At 33.3% G+C, this 27,583-nt stretch overlaps 1 protein-coding gene across 2 annotated transcripts in view; it reads left to right on the forward strand.

The window, feature by feature from the left end:
* LOC132734157 (vascular endothelial growth factor receptor 1-like) overlaps nt 1–25,392 on the forward strand; it is an 89,176-nt gene extending 63,784 nt beyond the window's left edge. For both annotated transcript variants that reach the window (XM_060720872.1, XM_060720873.1), the window contains 18 exons: nt 3,006–3,192; nt 3,462–3,636; nt 5,315–5,436; nt 8,411–8,776; nt 9,546–9,726; nt 10,301–10,440; nt 12,467–12,647; nt 13,101–13,201; nt 14,095–14,231; nt 14,780–14,909; nt 15,210–15,314; nt 15,885–16,004; nt 16,351–16,694; nt 17,312–17,440; nt 18,598–18,668; nt 19,277–19,414; nt 20,101–20,206; nt 21,052–25,392. In XM_060720872.1, coding sequence (XP_060576855.1) covers nt 3,006–3,192; nt 3,462–3,636; nt 5,315–5,436; nt 8,411–8,776; nt 9,546–9,726; nt 10,301–10,440; nt 12,467–12,647; nt 13,101–13,201; nt 14,095–14,231; nt 14,780–14,909; nt 15,210–15,314; nt 15,885–16,004; nt 16,351–16,694; nt 17,312–17,440; nt 18,598–18,668; nt 19,277–19,414; nt 20,101–20,206; nt 21,052–21,765 — 3,447 coding nt within the window. In that variant the 3' untranslated portion in view covers nt 21,766–25,392. The remainder of the gene's footprint in view (nt 1–3,005; nt 3,193–3,461; nt 3,637–5,314; nt 5,437–8,410; nt 8,777–9,545; nt 9,727–10,300; nt 10,441–12,466; nt 12,648–13,100; nt 13,202–14,094; nt 14,232–14,779; nt 14,910–15,209; nt 15,315–15,884; nt 16,005–16,350; nt 16,695–17,311; nt 17,441–18,597; nt 18,669–19,276; nt 19,415–20,100; nt 20,207–21,051) is intronic.
* The last annotated feature ends 2,191 nt before the right edge of the window (nt 25,393–27,583 follow it).

Consider the following 27,583-nt stretch of genomic DNA (forward strand, 5'->3'; position numbering starts at 1 on the left):
AGAAAAGTATTTAATCCTTATCTCGCAAAATGTCTCTAATCTGGACAAACAAATCATCATTTTGTGAGAAAATTTTAATAATTATGCAGTTAAAAATGGTAACCATGATCAGCCAATAGGAATGTACCTGTTGACCATGGCATAGGAAGAATCTGTTGCTGCCAGCAGGATATAAGGGTCAGGGTCTAAGCTCTATTATCAAGTTGCAAGCTTGTGCCTGAAATATTGTGTTAAGGGGCACTATAATGATGTTGTCCTCACCAGTAAAGTTTAAAGCTATATTACTTTTATATTGTATGTGAAGTCTAAAAAAGGTACTTAATGTTGAAAATGATTGTTGGGACATAAGTTTTAATGCTTACTATGCAGGAACCAAAAATACAAAGCCTTTGCCAGGGCTGTAAGTTAGCTTCAAAAAATTTAATAGGCCCCTTTCAGAAAGCAAAATAAAGTAAAAAAATCCCTTACATCTTGTCAGAATTATTGAAATGAACTGATCATTCCCAAGTTTAGACTGAAGCATTTGTAGGAGATCAGTCTAACAAGAATACTGTAAAGAATTTAGATTGTCCCCAATTAAGGGTTCATAAGAGGTTAAGAATAGAAATCCCTGTAAATTTATAACTCTTTAGTAATTTGAAGGACTATCTCTGAAATTGGTTCTACTTTATAAAAATATTTTAATCCATGAATAAAGGTAAAAAATGCAGGACCTTTACGAGCATCTTACAATTTTTAGCTTTCACTGTACCAATTTTGTATGAAATGTTAGAAATATAAAAAGAAAAGAAAGTTCTTGAGAAAAGATATCAATCTTAAGGTTTGAAGAGGGTCAAGAGGCTTTATAGTTTAAGAGAAAGATAGAAATTTGCTGCATGTATGTGGTAATTATAGAACTATATGAGCCACGTCACGACAAAACCAACATAATGCGTTTGCGCCCAGCATGGATCCAGACCAGCCTGCGCATCAGTGCAGTCTGATCAGGATCCATGCTGTTTGCTTACCAACCCTTTTACAAATAGAGAAACTGATAGCAAACAGCATGGATCCTGATCAGACTGCGCGGATGCACAGGCTGGTCTGGATCCATGCTGGGCGCAAACACATTATGTTGGTTTTGTTGTGACGCGGCTCATATGTATTTTGTAAAAAAAGGGGGGAGGAAAAGTTGTATGTAACAGTTGTCACTGGGTTGTTGTTTGTGATTTATTTGCTTCTTTAAAACTAAAATGGAAATCTGTCAATGTGTCCATCAGGGGTTATGTTCATAGTCTAGTGACTCTGAGAAGGGCTGTTATCAGTGTCATTAAGAAAGAGTTATTTAAATATCCTCAAAGAACCAAATCTTTATAAAAAGAAAATTAATACAATTTAATTGTATTTGAGTTACTTATTGTTTTTTGGGGGGAGGGGGGATTGGGGATATAAAATTGATAATGTATTCTGTATCATTTTTGATTGTGGAGCTAATTTTAACAAGATTTACTGTTTTATATACATTTAGACACATCATATCTAACATAATACCACTTTCAGGTAAATGTAAATACCAGATGTAACCAAAATTGTCAACATTTATCTCTGTAAATGTTTTAATGGTTTTTGTTGTGTATGACTCATGTTATTGTCTGAAACATTCTACGTAATGCATGTACTGATGATATACATATATAGGTACTGCTGAAAATTGCAACAGTTATCAATTCATTTTAACCTAAATAATTTATGTAATGGCTTTGCCCTTCCTTGGCATGTCTGTGGCGGAATGGTTAAGGTCATTGACTTCAAACCACTTGCAACTCACCGCTGTGGGTTAGAATCCCAACAGGGACTTTGGATTCTTTCATGTGAGGAAGCTTTCCAGCTAGCCTAACGGAACATCGGTGGTCCTACTCAGGTGCCCGTTTATGCCTAAAATAATGCAAGGAAGGGCAACTGAGGTCTTCCACTACCATTAAAGCTGGAATATCGCCAAATGACCTATACTGTGTCGGTGTGGCTTAAGACCCAATCAAACAAACAAATTGCCCTTCATTGAATTTAAAACAATCCATTTGAAGTTTTAAGGATTTTAATATCAAAATAAAACAATTAGAGCTACCAGCAGTATAGGGTCTAGTTGGGGACAACACTAGTCAAAATATACTGACATGCCAAATCGAGATTCTGAGATATGTTTTGTTCTTGGGCAGAATTGCCCATACTCAAAATAGCACAATATCTCATAGCCTATTGCAATTAGTTATATACTTAGGCAGAGACTATAATTACATGCAGTTCCAGCTAGTTAAGGAATGGAAATCATTATCACAAATCAAATATTAACAAGTATATATATAACATGTATATTTTATTTATATTTCACTTGCCTACTAGTTTTTAATGACAATAATATACTATACATCAAATTATAATGAGTGTGGTTCAGTCAATATGAACTCGTCTGTAAAGTTTTGATATACTTGTAATTCTTATTTGCTGCTGTTTTTCCAAGGCAAAATTTAGAATAGTCCAGTAATATAATTGATTTAGACATTTTAAGACAACTATCAAGCCACTGTCATTTTCTAAAAAAAAATTAATTTTTATTTGGTCTTTGTAGAAATTTGCATTTAAGTGCCATATTAAAATACTAACAGGGGCATAAAAATAACACTCACAGGGGCATTACATTTTTAAGGATGAGAGGGTTACATTTCCCTTGTGCATTGTTTGAAAGGGCATCGCATTTTTTGAAGAATTATTATAATTATATTTTTGGGAACTTTTTATTAGAACATTAATGAAATTTAATACAATTCAAAGAAATCTTTTAACTTATATTTTCTGAAGGACATTTCTATTCTGAGGACATTACATTTTTTCAAAAGCATTACATTTTTTGAGAACATTTTTCAAAGACAGTACATTATTTGCTTTTTAATTTAAGGGAAATTAATTTATGATACTTTTAGATAGTAATAAAGCTTATATAAATGACATTGATATTAATGACATTGTAGGATGATAATAATCGAGTGACAATCATGAAACCATATAGAACAGACAATGGTGCCACTGGCCTTGAAGAGTTCCGTGGTGACCTTTCAGTGCGTGGCGTTACGTTAGACGATCAGGGGATCTACAAATGTATTGCATGGTTATCTGATACAAACAAGGGCAGAGTCGAGACCCATGTTTATGTTCATGGTACGTATGAAAATGTAAATTATTTGTGTTTTTTTTTTCAATGCAGTTTGGGGGCCGAACTAGGGCCCCATTCACAAAGCTCAAATTTTGTATTTATTTTTTCGCAATTTGTAATTGATAATTCACAAACACTAAACTTTTCTGTTAAGATAATTTTGTGGTTTGAGTGTGATAAGTAGATCATGAAGCCTGGTATTTAAAGGCAGTTTGTCACATTTTAAGAAGGTTTCTTGACACAGTTTGACTGTATTTTTTTTTGTTCATTTTAGAAAAATCTTTCGTATATCTAATGGCAGCAGAAGAAAATATTACTGTCAGAGAGAACGTTGATCATAAAGCCGATTTTTATATAAAAGTAAACGCCTATCCAGAGCCAACATTCTACTGGAAAAAAGATGGCAGAAATATTACCAAACAGGACACGAAGATTGAGTCACAGAGTTTGTGAGTAATTTTTATGAATAATTCAAATATGACCTTGACCTTTATTTGACCTTGACCATCAAGGTCAAATTATTGATGAAGGACAGGACTTAAAACTCATCAAAATCTCAGTGGCTATAATGATTGGACTTATGTATAGTGCCTGGTCTGTTTTCATAACCATGCTAAGGATACCAATTTAGTTATGTTGAAAAAAAAAGTGAAAAAATGGGGAGTGTTTTTCACAGTGCCAGTGAATCAGGTAATGGTTGTTGACTGATATTCTTATCCCCTTCTTTTATGGATTTGATACCAATTTTGCCCTGGATTATGAATTGTCTGGCAAACACTGACTGAGTGTCAATAGCTCTTACCTGGTATTTTTTAGTGACTGAAAAAACTCACAAAGGTGTTCTTTATGATATCTATATTATATGAGTTAAAATAAAAATAAAAAAACACAGAAAAAAGTAATTGAATGCTTTAAGCAGACCTATGCAACCAATACAGACCAAATACTTATTCATTATTCAGTCTTACCAAAGGTGTGTGTGCTTTAGGTTTGCCCAACCTCACCACCAGAAAAAATTATCACAATTCTGGGTTGCTATGGGTTGCTCAGTTTAAATATTTTTAGAAATAAAGTATGAACTGTTCAAAATTCTAAGCTAGTGGACTTAGTCTATTATAACACTTAAGCAGGGTACGAGGATATGTTTTCTTGAATAGCGTTCTTATTGAAGTCAGCGTTTCAAAACAGGTGTATATGTTAATGTGGTGTATTTCTAACAAACTTTCAAGGTATTTCAAGGTATTTCCAATCAGCTTGCCAATAAATGAAATGTTTGCAGTTTAATTCTTGGGTGTGGTTTTCTGTTGGAATCAATAAATTTCCTGTATTGCACTGAAACCAGAATCTGGTACTTAAAATGACAATAAAATTTCATAGTTTATGAATAAGCATCTAAATGCATGAGGTTGTATTAATTCATTAAATGATTTATTTCTCCTGTGTACTGAAGGGCTAGAATAAATAGAAAATGTTTCCACTAGTGCAGTGAGTCTGTGGTTGGTAATTCCATTAGTATTGGTCAGTTTGAATTTGATTTGAAGGGCCGTCCCTGGTATAGTGTTGGTTCACTCTCAAGATGTCCATTCATAACAGGAATGGAAAGACTAAAGCACAATAAATAAAAGATTGTGCCATTTAAATGATAAAGGTTACCAAAGTTTTTTAGCTATTGTCCTAAATCTCACCCTAGTGTTGGTTTTACATACATCTGTAGATCAGTAACTTACACTTATAGGTCTTAAACTGTAAAATGGATCGCCTTTTTTAACTTTGAAAAAATCTTTGTTAAAGTTTTGATTGTATATTCTTAGGCCACAATCATTGAGAGTTACTTCACTGGAAACTTCACACATGCCTTCAAAAAAAAAAATTCTAGGTCACTTTAAAAGACCCATAACTCTAGCATGGATTTTGACCGAATTATACTTTTTTGAAATGTTTTACATATTTATAATTTATCTGGCAGATCTTGTTTTGGAAAAATGATTATGTAAAATTTTTGTGAATTTAATACCAATGCATTTAATTTTCTATGGTGTAGCAAAAAAGCATTCATATGTTTGAATTTTGTAAGGAATTGAAGATTAAATCTCCAGGTAATTTATGAAGTTTATTTCTTTCTTGCAGGAGTAAAGACGAAATTTTTTTACGAGTCAAGTATCCGAAACGGGAGGATGCTGGAACTTACACCATCATGGCCTATGTGCCGGATATGTCTACATCCCTGGATGTACATCTTATTGTGGAATGTAAGTGTGATGTATTAAATATAAAATCATTATACCCTTCCTAGAACACCAGAAAAAGTGTACCTGCATGTGACAGCAGTTGCAGTTTGTACCAGGAAGCTGACCCAGTAGCAGGCTTTTCCCTTACATGATTGAGGACTAAATTTTAGGCGACTTTAATACCCTTCAGTGACTTTTTCGCCAGATCATCAGCAAATTTCCCAAAATGAAAATGCTACGGCCTCTTCCCATTTTTTGGGAAAAAAGCCTTGGATTAAAACAAGTTCTCTTTAAAATTTTGTTCTTGCCTATTTATAAATTATAAAATAACAAGTGATATTTTTGTTTGTTTTTTTTTAAATTTTGTTCATGTTTTACTCTAGAATCCAAACAGTGTTTGCTGATTTTCACACCTAAACCCATTTGGTCCGAAAACCTTTCTTATTTGAACTTTTCATCTGTTCCAGACAAGTTTGGATTAGACATGTTCTAATGTATATACATGTATTTTTAAGAATCTTTCCATTTTGAGTAAGAGCTTTTGAATCGATTACAAGTAATTATTCTTTATTTTTACAAGATTTGTGGAAAATAATAAAAAAAAATCATAAAATATAATTATATTTGGAGCAACCAGTTCATACCTTTAATTCCATGAGGCCAATATTATTTTATATCAAGTTTTCGTTTTTAATGGCAAAATTTCTCCATGACAACTGATCTAAGATTATGAGTCTAATGGTCATTCATCTGTCGTGGCTGAAGTCATTAGGGATAATTAGTTATTCTGGTATATTATACAGGGCTGTATTTCATAGAAAGCCCTAAGTGTACCATAAAACCAACATTAGGACTTACTTAAGACCATTTCAAAAAACATTTTTATCTTCAGTAAAATACTGTAGACTATAAAATTAATAAAAATCTGGAAACGAAGTGATCCCTCGGAAGCAAGTTAATCACAACAAAATTACATGAAAATTGCAGACTCAGTTTGATTGAGTCTGTACATAAGGGATAATGAATATGTGCAACATCCGTCACGCCCCCTAGCACCGGCTTGAGCGGTAATCAATTCTCAATACTTAATAGTGCTGGCATCAATGATCCCGAAGGCAAAAAAAATATAACAACACTGAAATAAGTTAATTCTCCTGAGAAAAGATAAGAAATACAATGACAGACCCTTTTATTTGCCATGTTTAAATGCCTATCACTATTGCTATTCAGAAATTAAATGCGTCATAACATAGAGGTCATAAGTTAGGACATTTTCTTTGCAACGCAAAATTGTCTCAGGTTTGTTCTTAAGACTGATTTCAGACTAAGGTCACTTTCTATGAAACACAGCCCGGGAATTCAGGTTTTACATGAATTGGAACACCAATGTATGACCAAAAATGTGTTCAAATCGTAATAATTAATTTAAAAAAAAAAAAAAGATTGAAAAATAAATTTTCCTAAAGAACACCAATCTGTAATTTATTGAAATATTAAATTTACTTTATATAAAGATTGCAGTTAGTTTTTTTTCCATGTAACAGAAAACTAAGGAGAGTTCAAACTCATATTTTTGTTTTTTCAAAAACACAAAGAAATAATTAAACAACCAACATTTTGAATTGCCTTAACAGTTGTTAAGATTTAGTTTTAATTAGTTCATTAAAAATAGTTTTGGCAGCTTATGTTTTTCCTATTTTCTTAATTTTCTACCTCTGTAGTTTATGTGTACATGTTGTGCATGGAAAGAAAGATTAGTTTTATATCTTAATATTCATATTCTTGAGAAATTGCCAATTGAATTGTTTTGTTTTAGAGTAGTTTTACAAGGAGCATTGTGAGTTTGGTGGTGTTTTGTCGAGTTTTTTTTTCTTCTCCGTCTCTTGACTGAATTATATATTTAGCAAATATTTTTTGTAGGTTTTAAGACTGTGATTGCTTTTCTTTTGTTTTTTGGTTTTAATTTTTTTTTTGTATAATTTTTCAGTTTCAGAACATTTCTGTTTTGTTTGTTTTGCTATTTTTAGATACATTGTGAGACTGAGTAATGAATTTGTTACAAACTTAGAAACAAGTGCAGTAAACTACGTTTTACACAATCTGGCTTATTGTTTTTATATTTTGTATGCTTTTATCAAAATGAGCCTTCATTAATGTACCCTTCTGCACATTGGTGGAATGTTTCACTATCGCTCACTTTTTGAAGTAATGTGATCGAGTGTATTCAGTGAGCTACGAAGGGAGCATATCATTAATGATATACAGTCTTGTAACCTTTGTATTCTTAGTACACTTGATTCATTTCTTGTGACAAAATTGGACCAAATATTATATAGAGGATATTTGTTTAGTTTAGTGTAAGATCGGAATTTATTTCACCGTGTGAGCACCAAAAGGTATATTTCACGAGTGGCGCAGCCACAAGTGAAATATAAACTTTTGGTGTTCACAAGGTGAAATATATTTCAATCTTACACTAAACTAAACAAATTTTCTTTTTATTATATGCAACGAAACGTTTTAAAAAGACATTAAACCTAATACTGAATGAAAAGCGCACCAAATAATATTGCACATTGACATCATTAACGACGTCACGTCATAAGGTTAGTTCCCAGTATTGTGCACGCTGGTATTTCACTGAAACAACGTAAGGGGCTTAAATTCAAAACAGTAACAGTTAAGATGATAAAATCTAAGAGACATAGAAGTAGAATTTTTATTACATGCATTTCGGTGGTTTATAGAAATATATCAGTGATATATTTTTTTAAACCATCGAAATGCATGTAATAAAAATTCTACTTCTATGTCTCTTAGATTTTATCATCTTAAATGGACTTGTCCATTTTGACGTAACCATTTACATGGGAACATTTCAAAATAAGTTCTAACTGAATAGCAAACAATGCAAACCATGATCATTTTTGCTAATATTAAAAATGAACTGAAAGTAATATTTACGGTTCATAATATTTGACATATATTTTTTCAGATATTCCTGAGGTTAATATTACATCAGATAACAGAGGATCAGAATACTACCTGACCGACTTCGATCACAAAATCAACTGTTCCGTCAAGTCAGTTCCATTCCCTACAAGAATAGACTGGTTTGAACAAACTTGTGAAAGTCCTACAAATTGTACCATTCACAATGATAAATGGCAGCCAGTCAATCTGACAGACTTAACATCAGCAGTATATCCAAAACAAGTCAGTTTTAAAGGTGACGACCAAAAGACAAACATTAGCCAGTTGATCGTAAGGGACACTAGTGTAGGAAGTTTCAAGTATTATAAATGTACAGGACATAATAAAGTTGGTTCGAAGTCATTCAGATTGCCATATGTTGCAACAGGTATGTTACTAAAAATAAATTTTTATCTTGATGAAGAAGACATTTTCAGATTTTGAATAAAATGCTTGCTCTGAAATATTGGATTTTCCTACACCAATAATAGCTGGTGAGTTGCCATTTTACCTGAACCTGCTGGTAACTTGCCATGTCACTTGAACCTGCTGGCAAGTTGCCATGTCACCAGAACCTGCTGGCAACTTGCCATTTTACATAAAACTGCTGGCAAGTTGCCATTTCACCTGAACCTGCTGGCAAGTTGCCATTTTACCTGAACCTGCTGGTAACTTGCCATGTCACTTGAACCTGCTGGCAAGTTGCCATGTCACCAGAACCTGCTGGCAACTTGCCATTTTACATAAAACTGCTGGCAAGTTGCCATGTCACCTGAAACTGCTGGCAACTTGCCATTTCATGTGAACCTGCTGGCAAGTTGCCATTTTACCAGAACCTGCTGGCAAGTTGCCATTTTATTAGAAACTGCTGGCAAGTTGCAATTTCACCTGAAACCATTGCTAAGTTGCCATTTTACTTGAACCCTGTCAAATTAATTTATTATTTAACCAAAGATATGCTTTTGAAATTCCGGAAATTCCGGGTAAAAGAACAATTGTTTTTTGCTTGGGATTTATCCTTCTTTATTTTATTTAGAACCTTTTTTCTATATAGAATATGGTTATAATGAACAAGATTCTGTAGATGGAGTTGTTGCAGTATATGAAGAACTCTGATGTCTTTTTGATATTGTATGATTTTGACATTTAAATTTCAGATGTGAAAAATGGCTTTGACACCTGGGCACTTGACAGGTATCCAGTTGTTGGGGATGTTGTAAAGTTATATTTTAAAGCAAGTGTTTGGAAGTATTCTAACCTGACCGTCATGAACCGGACTAATGCGGCACAAGGTGATCCTGGTTGGGCAGTGAATAGAACTAACATTACTCATGAAAGGTAGGTCAATGTCAAATATGCTGCGACCAAAACGGTTAAAGCAAACCAAAGTTGAGTAATTGAAAGAAAAAAAAAAAAAAAAAAAAACTAAATGATTAAGAAAAAAAAAATACTGTTGCAAAATGAAGATTGACTGATTAATATATTTTTTGTGATCCCTTTTTGGGGAATGACACTAACCCTGTATTTTAATTGGTAATGAGAAGTATCCCAGAATGCAAATCCGACTTTACACAGGTGCCCATCTGAACATTATTTCAGGCGAAAGTTCATGATATTAAACAGAGCAATATTGTCCATCGGAATAACACATTCATGTTGGTTTGATGTACCATCAGTTAAATGCATAAAAATACTAAGAAAAAAGGAGAGAGTTACTTATTATTATAGAAGGTTAATTCACATTTGTGACATAAAAAATTGATCAAATGCTTTTTATGCAATATGGAAAATCCATCTTGATTTATAGTATTTCTTCCCTTGTAAACTTTGGTATCTTTGCTAGATAATTTTGTATGATAATTCATTTTATTTTTACAGGAAGTTTTGTATGATAATTTGTTTTTTTTTACAGGGAGGAGCATGCAATAAAAACCATTGTTACCATAAGCCCTATCACCAAGTATGACAAACATGATTTTGTAAGCTTTGCATATGATGTCTTTGGCAAGAAGATTAATCGACCAATAGGAAAAATATGGTTGTCAGTTCGAGGTAGGTCTGTTTGTGTGATAATTTCTGACATATATGAGCCGCATCACGACAAAACCAACATAGTGCGTTTGCGACCAGCATGGATCCAGACCAGCCTGCGCATCTGCGCAGTCTGATCAGGATCCATGCTGTTCGCTTACCAACTCTATTACAAGTAGAGAAACTGATAGCGAACAGCATGGATCCTGATCAGACTGCGCGGATGCACAGGCTGGTCTGGATCCATGCTGGTCGCAAACACACTATGTTGGTTTTGTCGTGACACATCTCATATCGATTTATTTTCATTAAGGGCAAATTTCATGATTCAATGATTATTTATTTGAACGGATTTATTTATTTTAACACTTGTAATTTAGGTTTGTCACGTTTCGTGTCTAAAATTTTCATGAAACTCTTATGTTAAAGTCTTCATTTTTTTTCTTGCCCAAGCATTGATTTTCAAGATTGAAAGACAATTAATATTTGTCTTGTGACGTTGCATAATGTCATCCCTCTTCTAAAAGCTTGAAGCTATAGACTTCTAACTGTGACTCGTACTTCTTGGGGAAAGCTATATTTCGAAATATTTAAGGTTAACCGTGGTACTAAATTTAGGTTAAGGGCAGGAACCACAACATCTCTTTGTTCTAACTAGATCTTGTGATTCTTTAAATTTGGAATGGCTAAGTCACTGACATTAAGATACTTAATTGCTCCCAACCCTGGGTTCAAATCCTGCTTATGACTTAAGATTCTTTCTTGAGAAAGCTATCCAGATGGCTTTGGGAAAGTTAGTGGTTCTGCTCAAGTACCTATCTGTTTCTGAAATAATGCACAGAGGAACACCTGAGGTCTTCTTCCATCAGTAAAGTTGGAAAATCACCATATTATGACCTTTACAATGTGTGTATGATGTAAAATGCAAGCACTGTAAACATGTAAGGCTGGGCTTAATCTATTTTGCAACTTGATCAATGTGAATGTTAATTGACTAAATACAATGTATAACATATAATTCCAGGTGGAGGAAAAATTAACGTCAGACATGCAAACTCTTCATTAAAATCTATTTCTGCCTAGATTTTTATCTTGCTTTTAATAAATGTTTAAAAGATATTTTGAGAATAGATAAAGATTTGTTTATTTATATACAGAATACACGGATTATTCTGTTCTAAATTTAGGTGAATTCTTTTAAGTGCATATGAGTCATTGATGCACCTTTGGGGTGGTAACAGTTATTTGGGGTGGTATCAGTTATTTGGGAAATTATCTTTAATGTTTACATTGATTTTATGTTATAAGTTCTGAAGATTTTTGATATGTTAAATGATTGTAAGCTTACATAAGCCTTTAGGAACTAGCATTATGTATCAAACAACCTTATATCATATCATGACATTGATTTCTGTTGAAAGTGCATGCCTGATAAATTTAGCTTTATCAGTCACCATTAACTTCATAAGACACCTCATCAATACATATTGTAATAAAATAAAGAGAATAAAATATTATATCTCATACCAGTTTGAAAATATTAGGGAAAATCCTCTCTCCAGAATGAATATGAGTTTCCATTGAAGAAAAAGCAGAAATATGTTTTATAATGTTTTAATAATGGATAAAAAACATCATTATATAAAGAAAGCAGCCTCAAGTTGAATATGAAATCATTAGTTATATAAATAACCAACCTTTAGCAAAATAGTATTTGTATAACATATAAATCACTGTAAATATACTTGGACTCGTCTTATCAAGGATCATACAGTTTTGGAAATCTGTTCATACAATTTAAATCTACAATTGTTGTATGCTCGATCGTAAGACCAATAATCATGCCATTCAAGGAAATCTTCGTCGTTTGTTAAGACACCACCAAAATAGTATGATTGATATATGACAAGCTTACGATAAAAACAGACACTATCATTGATCCGATGGGCCCCTGATGACTAGAAGGCTAAAGATGGTTTTCCTTTATGGTCATTGAGTAATATTTCAGAAGTAAACTGATTAAACTCTTAAATCATTCTGCTTACAGATATTGTGCTTCCTTCATTTTCTACGGAGCCCTCAAAGACTTTCATTGATGATAATTCATTTGCCTACGACTGCGAGGTTGAAGGTCTACCGAAACCAGTGGTTTCCTGGTACAAGGATTTCGAGAAGTTTGACCCACTGAATATGACAGAGGGATATGACATCGTGGATGAGGGACAGAGGTTTGTGTATTAAATCTCTTACCTAATGTAAACACTGATAATAATTTTTTCTATGCAATGAGGATACAACCATCCCAGCTTTTATGTTAGTGATGACTGACTAGATTCTATGAAACTTTAACAGTTTTCTTACGAAATTATCTGCCCGCTTAGTTCAGAAGTGAGAGCATCAGATTTGTAATTCAGGCATTAATGGTTTGATTATTGGATGTGAGTCTAATGTCATTTGTCTCTCACCTTTGATTTATAAATGGCTGGTCAGTTATGGAACTGGGTAGTAATCCTGAAAGCTGATTAGGACTGACCACTGAGACATGACCAAAAATGTGTTAACATTGAAAATTACAGACTCACTTTGGTGAGTCTGTACATGAAAAACAATGAAAAGGTGCAACATCCCTCACGCCCCCTAACACCGAATATATTTTCTGAAAAATAAAATTTTGATTTCAGGTTGAGAATAAATGCAACTGATGCAAGTTTTAGTGGAATATATACATGTGTAGCGGAGAATAGAGGAGGTTTTACAGCCAGAAATTTCACATTTAAATATGGTTTGTTGTCTTCTTTACTTCCAACAATTACAGTTTTAGCCATTAGACTTAACTTATATGTTGAACATGACCACTGGAATGTTTAGCCTGTAAAAACTCTAACATTTACATTGACATTTTTGCTTGATAGACGATATTTCTAAATTGAGAACATGTATTAACATTTTTAGCCTTTGGATATGATAGGTAGATATTTCAAACAGTATCTTTGTCATTTAAATCTTGCATTTGACATTTTTTCAAGCATTTACATTGACATTTTTGCCATTGGAGGTTGTTTCAAACAATTACATTGACATTTTTAGCCATTGGAGGTTGTTTCAAACATTGACATTTTTTGTCATTGGAGGTTGTTTCAAACATTTACATTGACATTTTTTGTCATTGGAGGTTGTTTCAAACATTTACATTGACATCTTTTGCCATTGGAGGTTGTTTCAAATATTTACATTTACATTTTTTAGCCATTGGACATAAATCTTAACATTACCAGTGACATTATTAGCCTTGACATTATTTCATTACTTCTCTTCTACTTTTTAGCCGTTAGATTCTTTTAAACATTTTCATGGGTTATTTTCTTTTTTACAGACAGACATTTATTGTAGACCATACCATGAACATTTGAAGTCTTTTAACATTCTCATCAAATTTAACCTTTCAGAAATGCACAATCATATTTTCATATTGAACCCATTGGACATTATTTCAGATAATGTTATCAACATCTTTAACCATTGTATAATCTTTAACAATTTTAGCCGTTGTACATTACTCTCAACATTTAAATTTACATTTTTAGCCATTGAACATAATCTTGTTGATTCTCATTGACAAAGTTTATGATTTTGTGGTGAAATATAACAATATCTTTATGTATTTTTTCCCCTCAGCAAAACCATCAGACAGGGCACCTGCATTGGCATCATGGGAGACAACTATTATTATTGTATGTTGTATCGTAGTTGCTGCCCTTGTTGTGGCCTTAGTTGGGCTGTATTGTGTAAACAAAAGACGGTCATTAAACCTTGTAAGTATTTTTTGTTTGTTTTTAACTGAATATAAAATACTGTTTTTCACCCAAGTAACCAATTTTGAAATATGAGTATTTGTTTGGACAGGGGCCTCTTGTGGCAAGATTGTAATAGTCACACCTGAGGTCTTCCTCCACCAGTAAAGCTTGAACGTGGCGATATTACCTATACTGTGTCGATGTGACGTAAAACCCAAAAAACAAACAAACCAATTTTGAAATATGAGTATTTGTTTGGACAGGGGCCTCTGTGCTCACTAACGATCGTGTATTGTATGCCTATGGAGGTTTGTTTCCTGCAAGGGACATTGATATTTGTTGCCTCATCTTGTGTGGAAATTTCTTACTAGTGTTTCTGCATAAGTGCCAGTTTAGTTATGTACCTGAAGTTTTCATCAAAATGAAAAGATAGAAAGTTGCAATATTTGGCCTTAAAATTCAGTCACAAATAAAATAATTAAATGCTCTGTTGTGTCTGTATGATCAAGCTTTTAAGACTATAAAGGAATATGAATTATACTACTGTTATATTTTTGTTTTTTCAGCATAAAGAGTTAGAACAATATTTGGTGCACCAAAAGGGCGAATACAATCCTGACCTGCCGATTGATGAACAGACATCATGTATTAGTTACGATGATAAGTGGGAATTTCCAAAAGAGAGGCTTCGTTTAGGTATAGTTTATAATTTATTTTTCAAAATCTATTTTTTTCTTTGATTTTTAAACACTCAGTTATTTCTAATTTATGAGATTTAAATATGGAAGTTTTAAAATACAATAAATATATAGTATAGAGTCAGGTCATTCTTCATGGTATTACAGGTTGGTCTGACCCTATCATATAGGGACATAGTCGTGTCTTTCATTAACTCTTAAGACTTAGTGCTTTTTTTTTTGCTTTTTTTTAAAGGGAACAATTGTCTCCCTATTATCTTTTGTTTGTATATTGATTGAATGTATTTTTGTTGTACAGGAATGGTGTTAGGACATGGAAATTTTGGTCGTGTTGTGAAAGCTGAAGCTATTGGTATAGTGGAGCATGTGGACGTGTTAAGTGTGGCTGTTAAAATGGTTAAAGGTATGTAGGGTTATTTTAAAACTTTCATTTACATTTATTAACGTGTCTGTTTTGAAGAAAAAGTGGAACTAATATGATTGCTGCCTTGCTTTTGTCATTGTCGTCATCATGCAAAAACCATAATGTAGCCTGTTTCTTAAATAATGCTAATGGTATCAAAATAAAACTTTGAGGTAAGACAAGGGGCATAATTCTGAAAGTAATATGTTAGGAGTAATGCCCCTTTTTAACTTTTTGTTGTTGTCAAATTGCCTTTTAAGTAGAATGATTTCAAAACTATCAACATGAAACTTGAAATACTTGTTTATCATGACATACCCATAACCGAGCCTGCACGTCCCTGCAGTACGACCAGGCTATATACAGTTGGAAAGCTCAATGTGTTTCATTATTATTATGAAATCCCTCAATTTTCATATATAGACTATTCCAAAGTCAAAGCTGGGTATTAAACAAATTTAGCATGTTAAGTGTGCAATACCTATATTAAACAATGGAGAGTTCGAGAATCAAAGCAGGACAAGTTCATTATACAAATTTAGGTTAATTTTGTGACTATTTTTATTACAGATTGTACTGACAGACACCAGATTATGACGTTACTATCAGAACTTAAGATTCTTATACATATTGGCCAGCATCTAAATATACTGAATCTGCTAGGAGCTGTTACCAAAAATATGGCCAGAGGTACGAATCAACACTTTCTTTTAAGTTGATAAATTAGAAATTCTGATTTTTTAATTGACTATATTTGAAGATAAAAGTTGTATATCCCTCACAAGATTGGAAAATATTTCCTTAATAATAACTGATGATTATATGTATTTAATCTTCAAAAGATACTTTAAATCAGTTTTAATACAATATCTTAGGAACTTGACATATGAATGAAATGTATGGGGAAAAAAAGAGAATATACACATGAATAAACTTCTGTACTGAACTGATTTATGTCCCTTTGTATCTTTAAAGTAATGTTTCTTTGACAATTTTTGTTTGTTTTGCTAATGCCTTTATTGCTATATCTTTGCAGGTGAACTTTATGTTATAGTAGAGTACTGCCATTTTGGAAGTTTACGTGATTACATATTAAAACACAAGCATGAGTTTCAAGACACCATGAATGACGACTATCTTGACCCAGTGACCCAGAAAATGAAAGAAGCTGGCGATCTTGCACCGGAAGAATCTCCATTGGCCCCGTCAGCAGACCCAGAAATACACAAACCGTTGTCGTCTGCAAAGAAACCATATTATATGAATAAAGCAGCTCCTGACCACACAGGTGCTGCAGTAGGACCACCTCTCACGAAGAAAAATATGATATCGTGGTCATTTCAAGTAGCGAGGGGAATGGAATATCTAGCTTCCAAAAAGGTAGTCAACACATCTTAAATAATACACTATCTATATAATAATACACAGGTTTGAACTGGAAGTGAGACTAGTGGAAATCCAGCATAAGTAGTGTACAGTATAGGTTAGAATTATGCATTGTTTTAATGGATGTTTTTAAGATTTAGTATATGCATAAGGGTAGTCAGAAGAGAATTTTTATCTAGAAAATACATTTTAAAAAAGGTCAATTGATATTTCAATAATTGAAGTAGGATAAGCTAAATATGCTACAGACAATTGTATCCCTGGCTCACCAACCCAATTGAAGTGTGTGGGATAGCAAGGGAAATTAGCCAAGCATTTTCTATAGGTCTGGCACTGTACAGTCATGTCAATGTGCAGTGTTTTTGTTTTGAATTGAAATTAAAATTGAATATGACCAACTGGTATTGTTGGGGCATATAGCAGGAATTTTATCATATGACTATTCCTGCACGACAGGACCTTTACTACAGATTAAATAATAGAATATCAGACTCTGCAATATTCCATGAAGGTGATTAAGTGGGGGTTTTCTATAGACTGGGCATTGTATCAAGGTGAAGGGGTTGAAATGAATATATTACAGGAAGTAAAAACTTGTATTATATTTTCAGTATATACACAGAGATCTGGCTGCCAGAAATGTGTTGCTGGCAGAAGACAATGTTGTCAAGATATGTGACTTTGGTTTGTCAAAAGACTGCTACAAATATGCAAATGAGGAGTACAGGAAGAAAGGAAGTGTAAGTATGGATACGATACTGCAAGTTTGTAACGTCACTTTTCATTGGATAATCATGATGTTTATATATACTATATATACAGCTGTTGTAAGTATGTGTATAGGAACATGCTGTTGGTTCAATTAGAGAAATGACACTAGAAGGTTTATGAGCAAAAGATTTTTTGCATCTGTCTCAGAAACTTAAATGAAGCTTTTTGGGGCTACTGTTGTTAAGTGGTTAATGTCACCGAGTCCATTCAAATTGCTCTAGAGAGTATGGATTTTTTCATACGAGAAATCTCTCCAGCTAGCATACAGGAGGTTAGAGGTGCTTGTGCTTGAAAAAGTACAGAAAAAAAGTACTTCAGGCCTTGATTTTGAGACAGGTCTCACCATTATGACTTTTACAGTACATGTATAAAGCCCCAGTCACATTAGAGTTTAAGACCAGTAAAGACCAGTTCATGATCACCAGTGACCATTGGTCGCGGACAATCTTTAAAACATCTTACGTTGGTTATTGGTGATCTTCGATAGTCGCAGGTTATCTTATTTAGGTCTCACGACCAATTTCAGTTGTAGAGAGGTTTTTGAGCTTGCACAAAAAAAACCTCTCTGCGATAAAACAGGTTGCTTGTGATCTTATAAGGTCTTAGGCTGTCGCACAATCATCGCTGGGAAGTGCGATAATCTTACGACAGTCTTTACAAATTTCCACTAGTCACTAATAATCTTGAGTAGTCTTTAGTAATTGTGTGATGGTCGTACGACAAGTTGTAGGTGATCGCATGACAGGTCACAAGTAGTCGTAAGTAATCCCAGGCAATCTTGAGACCATCGTACGTTTGCTGATGACCTGTCATGCGATTGTCAATGATGATTGTTCATACTATAATCGCAGAAGTAAATTTATCTGTTCAAAGAAGGCTTGGTCGCAGACAATCACCGATGATCGTCGGTTTTACACTTTGCCGGTAGGCGCAAGTAATCATAAGCTCGTGACTGGGGTTTAAGATAAAATAAGATTATTTTTTTAAAAAGGCTCAACAAATATTTCTAATTTTATCTAAATGATACATTCTCTTTGTAACTCTTGTATGCAATTTAACAATCAAAATAATTTTATCTATGCAAGGAAAAAATATTAGTTTTATTTATGCATAAACTGTTTTACAGGGCCCAGAACCATTGAAGTGGATGGCAGTAGAGTCTCTCACACACAAAGTATATACCACTAAAAGTGATGTGTAAGTTTAGCTTAAAATTATATCATTACTCATTTCTATAACTATGTAGTCAGTAATCTTAATGATTATAAAAGGCATGGTCAGTCATATACGATTCTGCTGACTTGTCTGGCTCTATATTGGTTGCAATGGAAATTTTAGATTCTAGCTATGTAAAGGGGAATCTGTAAGAGTACTCATATTTATCAACATATTTATCAAATTTTTTCTAAATGCTGATATAGATAATGGCATTATCATAAAGCTAATTCTTCCAGTTTTCTTATTAGATAGACCACACCAGACTTATACCAATAGTATAAAACACAAGCTTGCTTCTTGAGTAATCTTGCCAGACTGTCCAGCCTGCTGCTCAATATTTTAAGTTGTTTGATTGTATCAGTCCAAGAAGTATCAATTTATATTTGAATGCTTGAATTTAAATCAGAACATACTTGTTACACATTTGCAGTGTGGTTGAGATTTTGATTACTGGTATACTTTTATGTTGTGTTATGAAATGCTTTCTTCAGTAATAAGCTTCAAGTGTGCTGCCATTTTGTATAGATGATAATAGCGTAAAAATTGGTCTATTTCATTTTATATATGTACTTTAACAACTATTTCAGCTGGTCGTATGGTATATTCCTATGGGAAGTTTTCTCTCTAGGAGGAGTGCCGTATCCTGGTATTGACCTGAACAAGATTACTAGGATGATTCAGGACGGGTACCGCATGGAACAGCCCGCCCAGGCCTCCGATGAAATGTACGTAAATTCTGATAGATATTCATCAACTTTTTTTTGTCATCGATTCTGGCATATATTATTTGTGTAATTTTAACATGTATAAATGTTTAGTTTAAAATTTTCTAATTATGTGCAATATTACATTTGTATAAGTTTCCTTCCTAGCTCAATAAGGAGAGCATCTGATTTGTGATACGGGAGTCCCTTGTTTCATCCACAAGTGAGGGAAATTCCTGTCTGTGTAACAATTGTTCCTGAACACCTAATAGTCATTTGTCTCTTACCACTGATTCATAACTCAAGTTTAATTAGTAGTTAGTGTATATAAATTTCATTTAGTTAGATTGTGTTGGAAGCTTAAGGCTTATAGAAACACTCCAATTTGGAATCAACCAGTACTAAGCAATGTGTGTGAAGTTTGTTTCCTAGGAAACAAGAGCTAGCCCCTGATTGGGTTTGAACCAACATGGCAAGCAATCCTTTGATTACTTGTCCAACACTTTTGTCATTGGGCCATGCAGCGACATCAAATTAGTAGTTGGTTGTTTGCATAGAAATTAATAAATACTTGTAAGTTATTTAGCAAAGCTGGCCAGGTAGACAAACCGCCGAGATAGGACCGAATATGTGTCAAAACCGGCCTAAAACCCAGGCATACAAACTTCTGCATATTAGGGTTCTATTGCCTATTGTTTAATATACAGATACAATGTGATGTTGGCTTGTTGGAGGACAGACCCTGAGGAAAGACCAACATTTACTAATCTAGTCAATGACATGGGCGATTTCCTAGAAGATAATGTAAAACAGGTACAGCTTCTTTGTTAATCAAACTGTAGCGCTTGATATAAATAAACAACATGATATGAAGTATGTAAGTCAAGCTAGTAAAAGTACATGTATATAAAAAGTTCCTGGCACTTCCGACTTGATAATAATACACAATGTAGAAAAAGCACATAAGTCTCACCACGGAATACAGCAACAATTATTAAATAATTTTCCTGTTTGTATATGACTGAAAAGTTCTTTAATTATTTGGTTTAGTTTATACTGTTTCTGTTATTTACAACCACTTGCCCCTCACCGCTGTGGGTTGGAATCCCGACAGGGACTTTGGATTCTTTCATGTGAGGAAGCTATCCAGCTAGCTTACGAAACGTCGGTGGTTCTACTCAGGTGCCCGTTTGTGCTTGAAATAATGCAAGGAAGGGGGCCTGAGGTCTTCCTCCACCAGTAAAGCTGGAACGTCGCGATATGACCTAGACTGTGTCGGTGTGACGTAAAACCCAAAACAAACAAACTGTTATTTACAAATAACTCTGATTATATGATGTGTAGCTTACACAACTTTCACACTTTGCTGTGCTGGTACATCATTATCACGGCATGCATTGAATACCCAATAGTGTATGAAATATATTAATTTGGAAAGAAAAAAGATGTGCAGTCATGGTGTGGGAAAATTAAGAAAAATCTGTTACTTATAGGAGCATTAGATTTTATATATTAGTAGCATACATTTAAAAGAAATAAGATTCATGTGTTATTCAAAAGATGTTGATTGAATTCTTCTTTTTTTGAGAAAAAAGGGCATGAATATTGTTATTCATAAAATCTAATGACTTTTATATCTTAATCTGTATATATTTCAGTATTATTTGGATCTTGGTTGCAATTTTGACGGGGATGATGATGCAGGTGCAGAAGGAGCGACAGGTTTTGAGCCTGGATATCTAAGTATGAACTCGATGGCTATAGAAGAGCCTACTGATTATACAAAGATGTCATTAGCCCCGCCCCCACCGACAGATCCTCCCACAACTGTAGACTTGATGAAGTCTAGTGATACTGATAAGTTAATTGTGGATTTAAAGCGAAGTAAGAAAGAGGAGGATGAGGAAGAGAGATATGTGAATTTTGATTTAACTAAAAAAAATGCAGCCAAAGATAGGTTGAAAAATAAGCAACAAGACTTAGAGGTTCAGCCTCTTATTCACAATGTGGATGAAATTCAGACAAGAGATTCTCCCGGGCGGAGAAAACGTCTTGTAAACGGGTCACCGGTTCGGTTAAATACACAGGCAGAAGTTCATGGTAATGATGACAGTGATAGTGGACATGAAAGTTTCGCTCCTGGCAGTTCGCCAGATAAAACTGAGGAAAATGACGGTTATTTGTCACCAAAGAGTTTGACCATGCAGGATGTGCCAATGTTTGAAGTGAATGGCATAACCCCTACAAAGGGGGGAAACTCTAAGAATGTAGGAAACGGGAAAGCTAGATTATTATCTGATGGGTATAATTTCAACGACTTTCCGCCTCCAGATTATAGAGCTGTGATGGAATCCACTGAAACCAATGTCTGAAAGCAAAGGTTGTATGGCCAGTCAAGGTCATTTCTTCATACCAAAAAAAAACTTACATCGCAGCTGTTCCATTTTACTCCCTATGGTAGTTTAATCTTTTAGATCAGTTATTTTGACAAAACGGAAGTGCTACAATCAGAAGTTGTGCAATACTTTGATTTTTATTGTTAATAGAATGGTAAAATTGCTAAACAGTTTAAAATAGTTTTAAGTTTAAAAGTTTTTGTTGTGCATTATAGGTTATCAGTTTTAAAATAAAATAAGAGAAGAGTTATGCATCAAGTTTCATTATGATTATACATGTCAATACTTAACACATGGTTAACACAGCACCAAATGCATATAAGACATGCCTGAATAAGTAGCATAATGTGTTCTGCCTAAATAGGTAGAAAAATGTGCTATTTTGGTACATGTGTTATGCCTAAATAAGTTGCAAAAGTGTGCTATTTTGGCACAAGTGTTTTGCCTAAATAGGTTGAAAATGTGCTGTGTTGGCACATGTGTTATGCCTAAAATTGAAAAATTTTGCTATTTTCGTAAAGGTGTTTTGCCTAAATAAGTAGCAAATTGTGCTATTTTGGCACACATATTGTTAGCTGTCATATTTTTATGATGTCATCATTTCATCAATATTATTGTAATGTTAAGTTGTTAATTTTCATGTCACAAAAAATAGGAACCAAAGAAACTTATGGCTTTTGTTATTTGTTCATCAGATGTTGGTCACATTATATGTATTGTTCTTTAACATTTTCAACTGCTGAATGAAAACTTCATCATTTACCTGTAAACATGTATTACTAATGCTACTTACTTTTTTTATAAGATCTTTGTGATAATTTAGAGGTTGCAATTTGATAGAGGTATGCGTATATGAAGTTGCCATTGTTGGTAGTTCTGTTAAGTTAAAATAAGTAAATAAAAGCACACATTTTCTTTACAAAGGAATCCCAGATTATTCTTTACAAAGGATGACTGTATTTTTCTTTACATAGGATAACTGCATTATTCTTTACAAAGGATAGCTTTTTTATTCTTTACAAAGGTTATCTACATTATTCTTTACACTTTGTGTTATTGCATTATTCTTTACAAAGGATAAAAAGATCCCTGTGTTCTGTACAAAGGTTATCTACATTATTCTGTTCAAAGTGTTACTGCATTATTCTTAATAATGGATAGCTCTCTATTCTTTACAAAGGATAGTTGTATTAGTATTGAAAATTGTTTATTTGGTATATGGAGTCAGCTATAAATGAAGTGTTTTTGTATTAATATAATTTATATTGTTATTAAAATTTGCCCTAAAAATAAGGCAGGACCTCTGCCTTAAGGCATGTTTCTTTAGCATAATGCAACCTCTATTGATCAAAGTAAAAAACATGTGCCTTTAAACTAGGTCTTACTTTAATACTCAAAACTAGTCTTCCAAAATTTGAACAAGTGCCTGTTATTGCAGTGTTTTATTAAGATAGATTTTTCAGGGAATTCCTTGTTTTATTAAGATAGATTTTTCAGGGAATTCCTTTTTTTCTCAAAATTTCCACTTTTGTGCCTTAAAAAGATGTTTCAGGGAATTCCCCTTTTTCTTCAATTTTTTACTTTTGTGCCTTATATTTTTATAGTGTGAAAATGTCACAGGTTTCTGTAATAATTTTGTTCACTATATATCTTCTAACATATGTGAAATGAATTTTCCCTACTTTGAATCTGGAACAGTCCTTTCAAAGTTTTGTATGAAAATACAAAATTGAGCAATCAACAGTACAGCACAGTTTTGCAGGCTGGCCTGGCTCTATACTTGTGGCAAAGGCTGAACGTTTTCAGTTTGAGCAGGATGAATGATATGTATGTTATTTTAATAAAAAGATCATTGTATTGTCCAAGATCTCAACAGTTTAAAAAGATCTGTCTGTTTTTAAGTAAGTAATTGTCAGAAGATACAAAAGACAATTTAAGAGTGCAATCTGAAGTAGATTTTCTGCAAGAAACGAAATGACTTGTAGCAGTGGTAATTTTTCATCATTTTTTTTAAAAAAAATTTTAATATCATGAGGATACATTCATTGTTGCATGAATCATGTGCTTTGAACTCATTATATTTTTGTCCTACTTAAGTGGTTTTTATTCATGAATTCAGAAGTCTGAGAACATGTCATCTATTTATTTGATTAATATATCTCCAAAGAAAATATTTGGAATCTTTATCATGTATCTACTAGTTAATGACCACTACTTATCGAAGTAGAAACAGTAAATGGCATAATCATAGATGTTTATGTTTTTGATGCACTTTGGGTGTTATGTTTTTTTTGTGTGTTTTTTTGGTGTACTTTATTTTTTTGAGAAATTGCTATAGAAACTTGTCCTTGTGCATGAAACTCGTACAATATGTAAGAGAAATTTCACAAGAAGAAAAAGTTAAGGAGTTAAAGTGACATTATGCCAATCCAAGTGTAAAAGATCAGTAAACAGGTAAAAATAAAAATAACTTAACAATTTCCCAATAATTGTGTTCAATTTTGTATTTTGCTATGAAAAAATGATCAATAATTCATTTGACTAACAGAATTTTCCATAAATCTCGTTCAGAATGTATAAGTAATGCTCAACTCTTAAATAGAGTGAGACAGTCTTATTATTACTTAGGTACTTTTTACCTTGTGTGATACACATATTTCATTATCAATTATTGGTCAATCACCATTATAATAGCCAACCTTTAGAAATATATTACTAATTCAACTTAACTTGACCTCAAAAAGTAAGCATAATGTCACTTTAAGTTTATGCAAAATATGCATTTTCTGCCTTATTTAACACAGTTACAGTCCTTTAACTCATTGATTGTGGAATATACATATATAATGCAGTTATTCCCCTTTGTTTTCAATTTAATTGAAAATATTAAATGCAGTTACTGCCCTTGTTTTAAATTGATTGTAATGATTTGATGCAATAATTGCCCTTTGTTTTTAGCTCACCTGTCACAAAGTGACAGGGTGAGCTTTTGTGATCGCTTTTCGTCCGGCGTCCGTCCGGCGTCCGTAAACTTTTACTTTAAATGACATCTCCTCATAAACCACTTGGCCAATTTCATCCAAACTTCACAGGAATGTTCCTTTGGTGGTCACCTTTAAAAATTGTTCAAAGAATTTAATTCCATGCAGAACTCTGGTTGCCATGGCAACCGAAAGAAAAAACTTTAAATATCTTCTTTTAAAAAACCCTAAGAGCTAGAGCTTAGATATTTGGCATGAAACATCTTCTAGTAAGAGTCTACCAAGTTTGTTCAAATAAAAGCCCTGGGGTCAAAATTGGCCCCGCCCCAGGGGGTCATTGATTTTCCCTATATGCATATAGTAAAAACTTACAAAATCTTCTTTTAAAGAACCCAAAGAGCTAGAGCTAAGATATTTAGCTTGAAACATGTTCTAATGAATGTCTACCAAGTTTGTTCAAATAAAAGCCCTGGGGTCAAAATTGGCCCCGCCCCAGGGGGTCATTGATTTTCCCTATATGCATATAGTAAAAACTTACAAAATCTTCTTTTAAAGAACCCAAAGAGCTAGAGCTAAGATATTAAGCATGAAACATCTTCTAGTTAGTGTCTACCAAGTTTGTTCAAATTAAAGCCCTGGGGTCAAAATTGGCCCTGCCCCGGGGGTCATTGATTTTCCCTATATGCATATAGTAAAAACTTAAAAAATCTTCTTTTAAAGAACCATAAGAGCTAGAGCTTAGATATTTGGCATGAAACATCTTCTAGTGAATGTCTACCAAGTTTGTTCAAATAAAAGCCCTGGGGTCAAAATTGACCCCGCCCCAGGGGGTCATAGATTTTCCCTATATGCATATAGTAAAAACTTAAAAAATCTTCTTTTAAAGAACCCAAAGAGCTAGAGCTAAGATATTTAGCATGAAACATCTTCTGATGAGTGTCTACCAAGTTTGTTCAGATAAAAGCTCTGGGGTCAAAATTGGCCCCGCCCCAGGGGGTCATTGATTTTCCCTATATGCATATAGTAAAAACTTAAAAAATCTTCTTTTAAAGAACTCAAAGAGCTAGAGCTGAGATATTTAGCATGAAACATGTTCTAATGGGTGTTTACCAAGTATGTTCAAATAAAAGCCCTAGGGTCAAAACTGGCCCCGCCCGGGGGGTTGGGGGGGGTCATTTATTTTCCTTTTATGTGTATAGCAAAAACTTAAAAATCTTTTTTGGAAAAACCCAAATAGCTAGAGTTAAGATATTAAGCATGAAACATCTTTAAGTAAATATCTACAAAGTTTGTTAAAATAAACGCCCTGGGGTCAAAACTGGCCCTGCCCCAGGGGTGACATTGTTTTTAACTATATGTGTATAGTAAAAACTTTAAAAATCTTCTTTTAAAAAAGCCAATGAGCTAGAACTTAGATGTTTAGCATGAAACATCTTCTTATGGGTGTCTACCAAGTCTGTTCAAATAAACAAATAAAAGCCCTTGGGTAAAAATTGGCCCCGGGGGTGGGGGGGGGGCTATATACAGGTGAGCGACCTCAGGGCCATCATGGCCCTCTTGTTATGTTAGTGATACATCATTTTGAAAAAAAACAACTTTGTTATGTCAATAACTGATTATTTATTAAGATGTCATTTACTTATAATTTGTAATTGGGTTATATATTTTCATATATACATGTATCTGAAGAATATATGAATGAAAAAGACTTTTGAAATTGATGAATAAAAACCCATATGTGATTTCTAGATTGCCAATGTGTTCAGTATTAAAAGCTATACATTTTGTATTGTTTCATAATTAATTGTAAATGGTACATTTTGTGTAATTTCTCTGAAGGTCAACCGGTTCATTTACTTACTGTTTGTATTAACAGCTTTGTATATATGATTTTTTAGCTTTTAAAAAGCATTTCTTGTTTAATATTGGTCTCATTTAATATTTGTTTATTTCTGTCTTATCATTTATTTGTATACTTTACAATATATAATCTTAATATTGCAGTTAATTAACTTTTAGATTTCTTATGCCTTGTTCACTTGCCCACACCTACTCTCATGAGAACCCACCATATTTTATTAGACCACACCTACATCAGTATACCACACCTACTTCATAAGACCACACCTTCTTCATAACACCCCCACTTTATTAAACTTAACCTTCAAGAGACCATGTCTTCTTCACTTAATGAAAACAAACAAAAAGAACAAATCACACCTTCTTTTTAAATACACCTTCCTTCCATGTGCACACCTCTAACTGAACTACCTTAGCCTTGAAATCACTTAAAGTTAAATAATCTTACAACATGTTATACATAACATAAACATTCTTTCTATCATATTTTTTTTAGGTAAAAAGACATTTATAACAAAGCCTTTACTGACATTTAGCAGTTGACAGTTTCTCTCTTCGTAAAAAATTGTTGAAACTATTAAAGATATTACAGAATATTTTCTTGAAATTTATCAGTAGGGTAAAAGAATGGGTAAATAATGGACCTTTCCAGTGTTTTACAGTTTTATGTAAATCGACTAAATTGTTGTCCAGTTGCTACCTTGAGATAATACATAGTCACTGGTTGACCTGGTTTGCACAAAAGAACACATGGTTATGTTTGTGATACTGTTTGTGAGCAGATGACCGAGCAATGAATGGAAAACGTGTGGCTAAATGTTCAGCTAGGAAAAACAGGAAAGGTCCATAATGCATGAAAAATGAACAGTTTATTAAAACGTTTTATGTTAGAGAATGGTATATGATGGTAAATTTTATTGCATAAACATTCCTTTAATAATTTGTTACTTTAA

The sequence above is a fragment of the Ruditapes philippinarum genome, unplaced genomic scaffold (assembly GCF_026571515.1).
Source record: "Ruditapes philippinarum isolate M1 unplaced genomic scaffold, ASM2657151v2 ctg2475_1_1_1_1, whole genome shotgun sequence".
Lineage (NCBI taxonomy): Eukaryota > Metazoa > Mollusca > Bivalvia > Venerida > Veneridae > Ruditapes > Ruditapes philippinarum.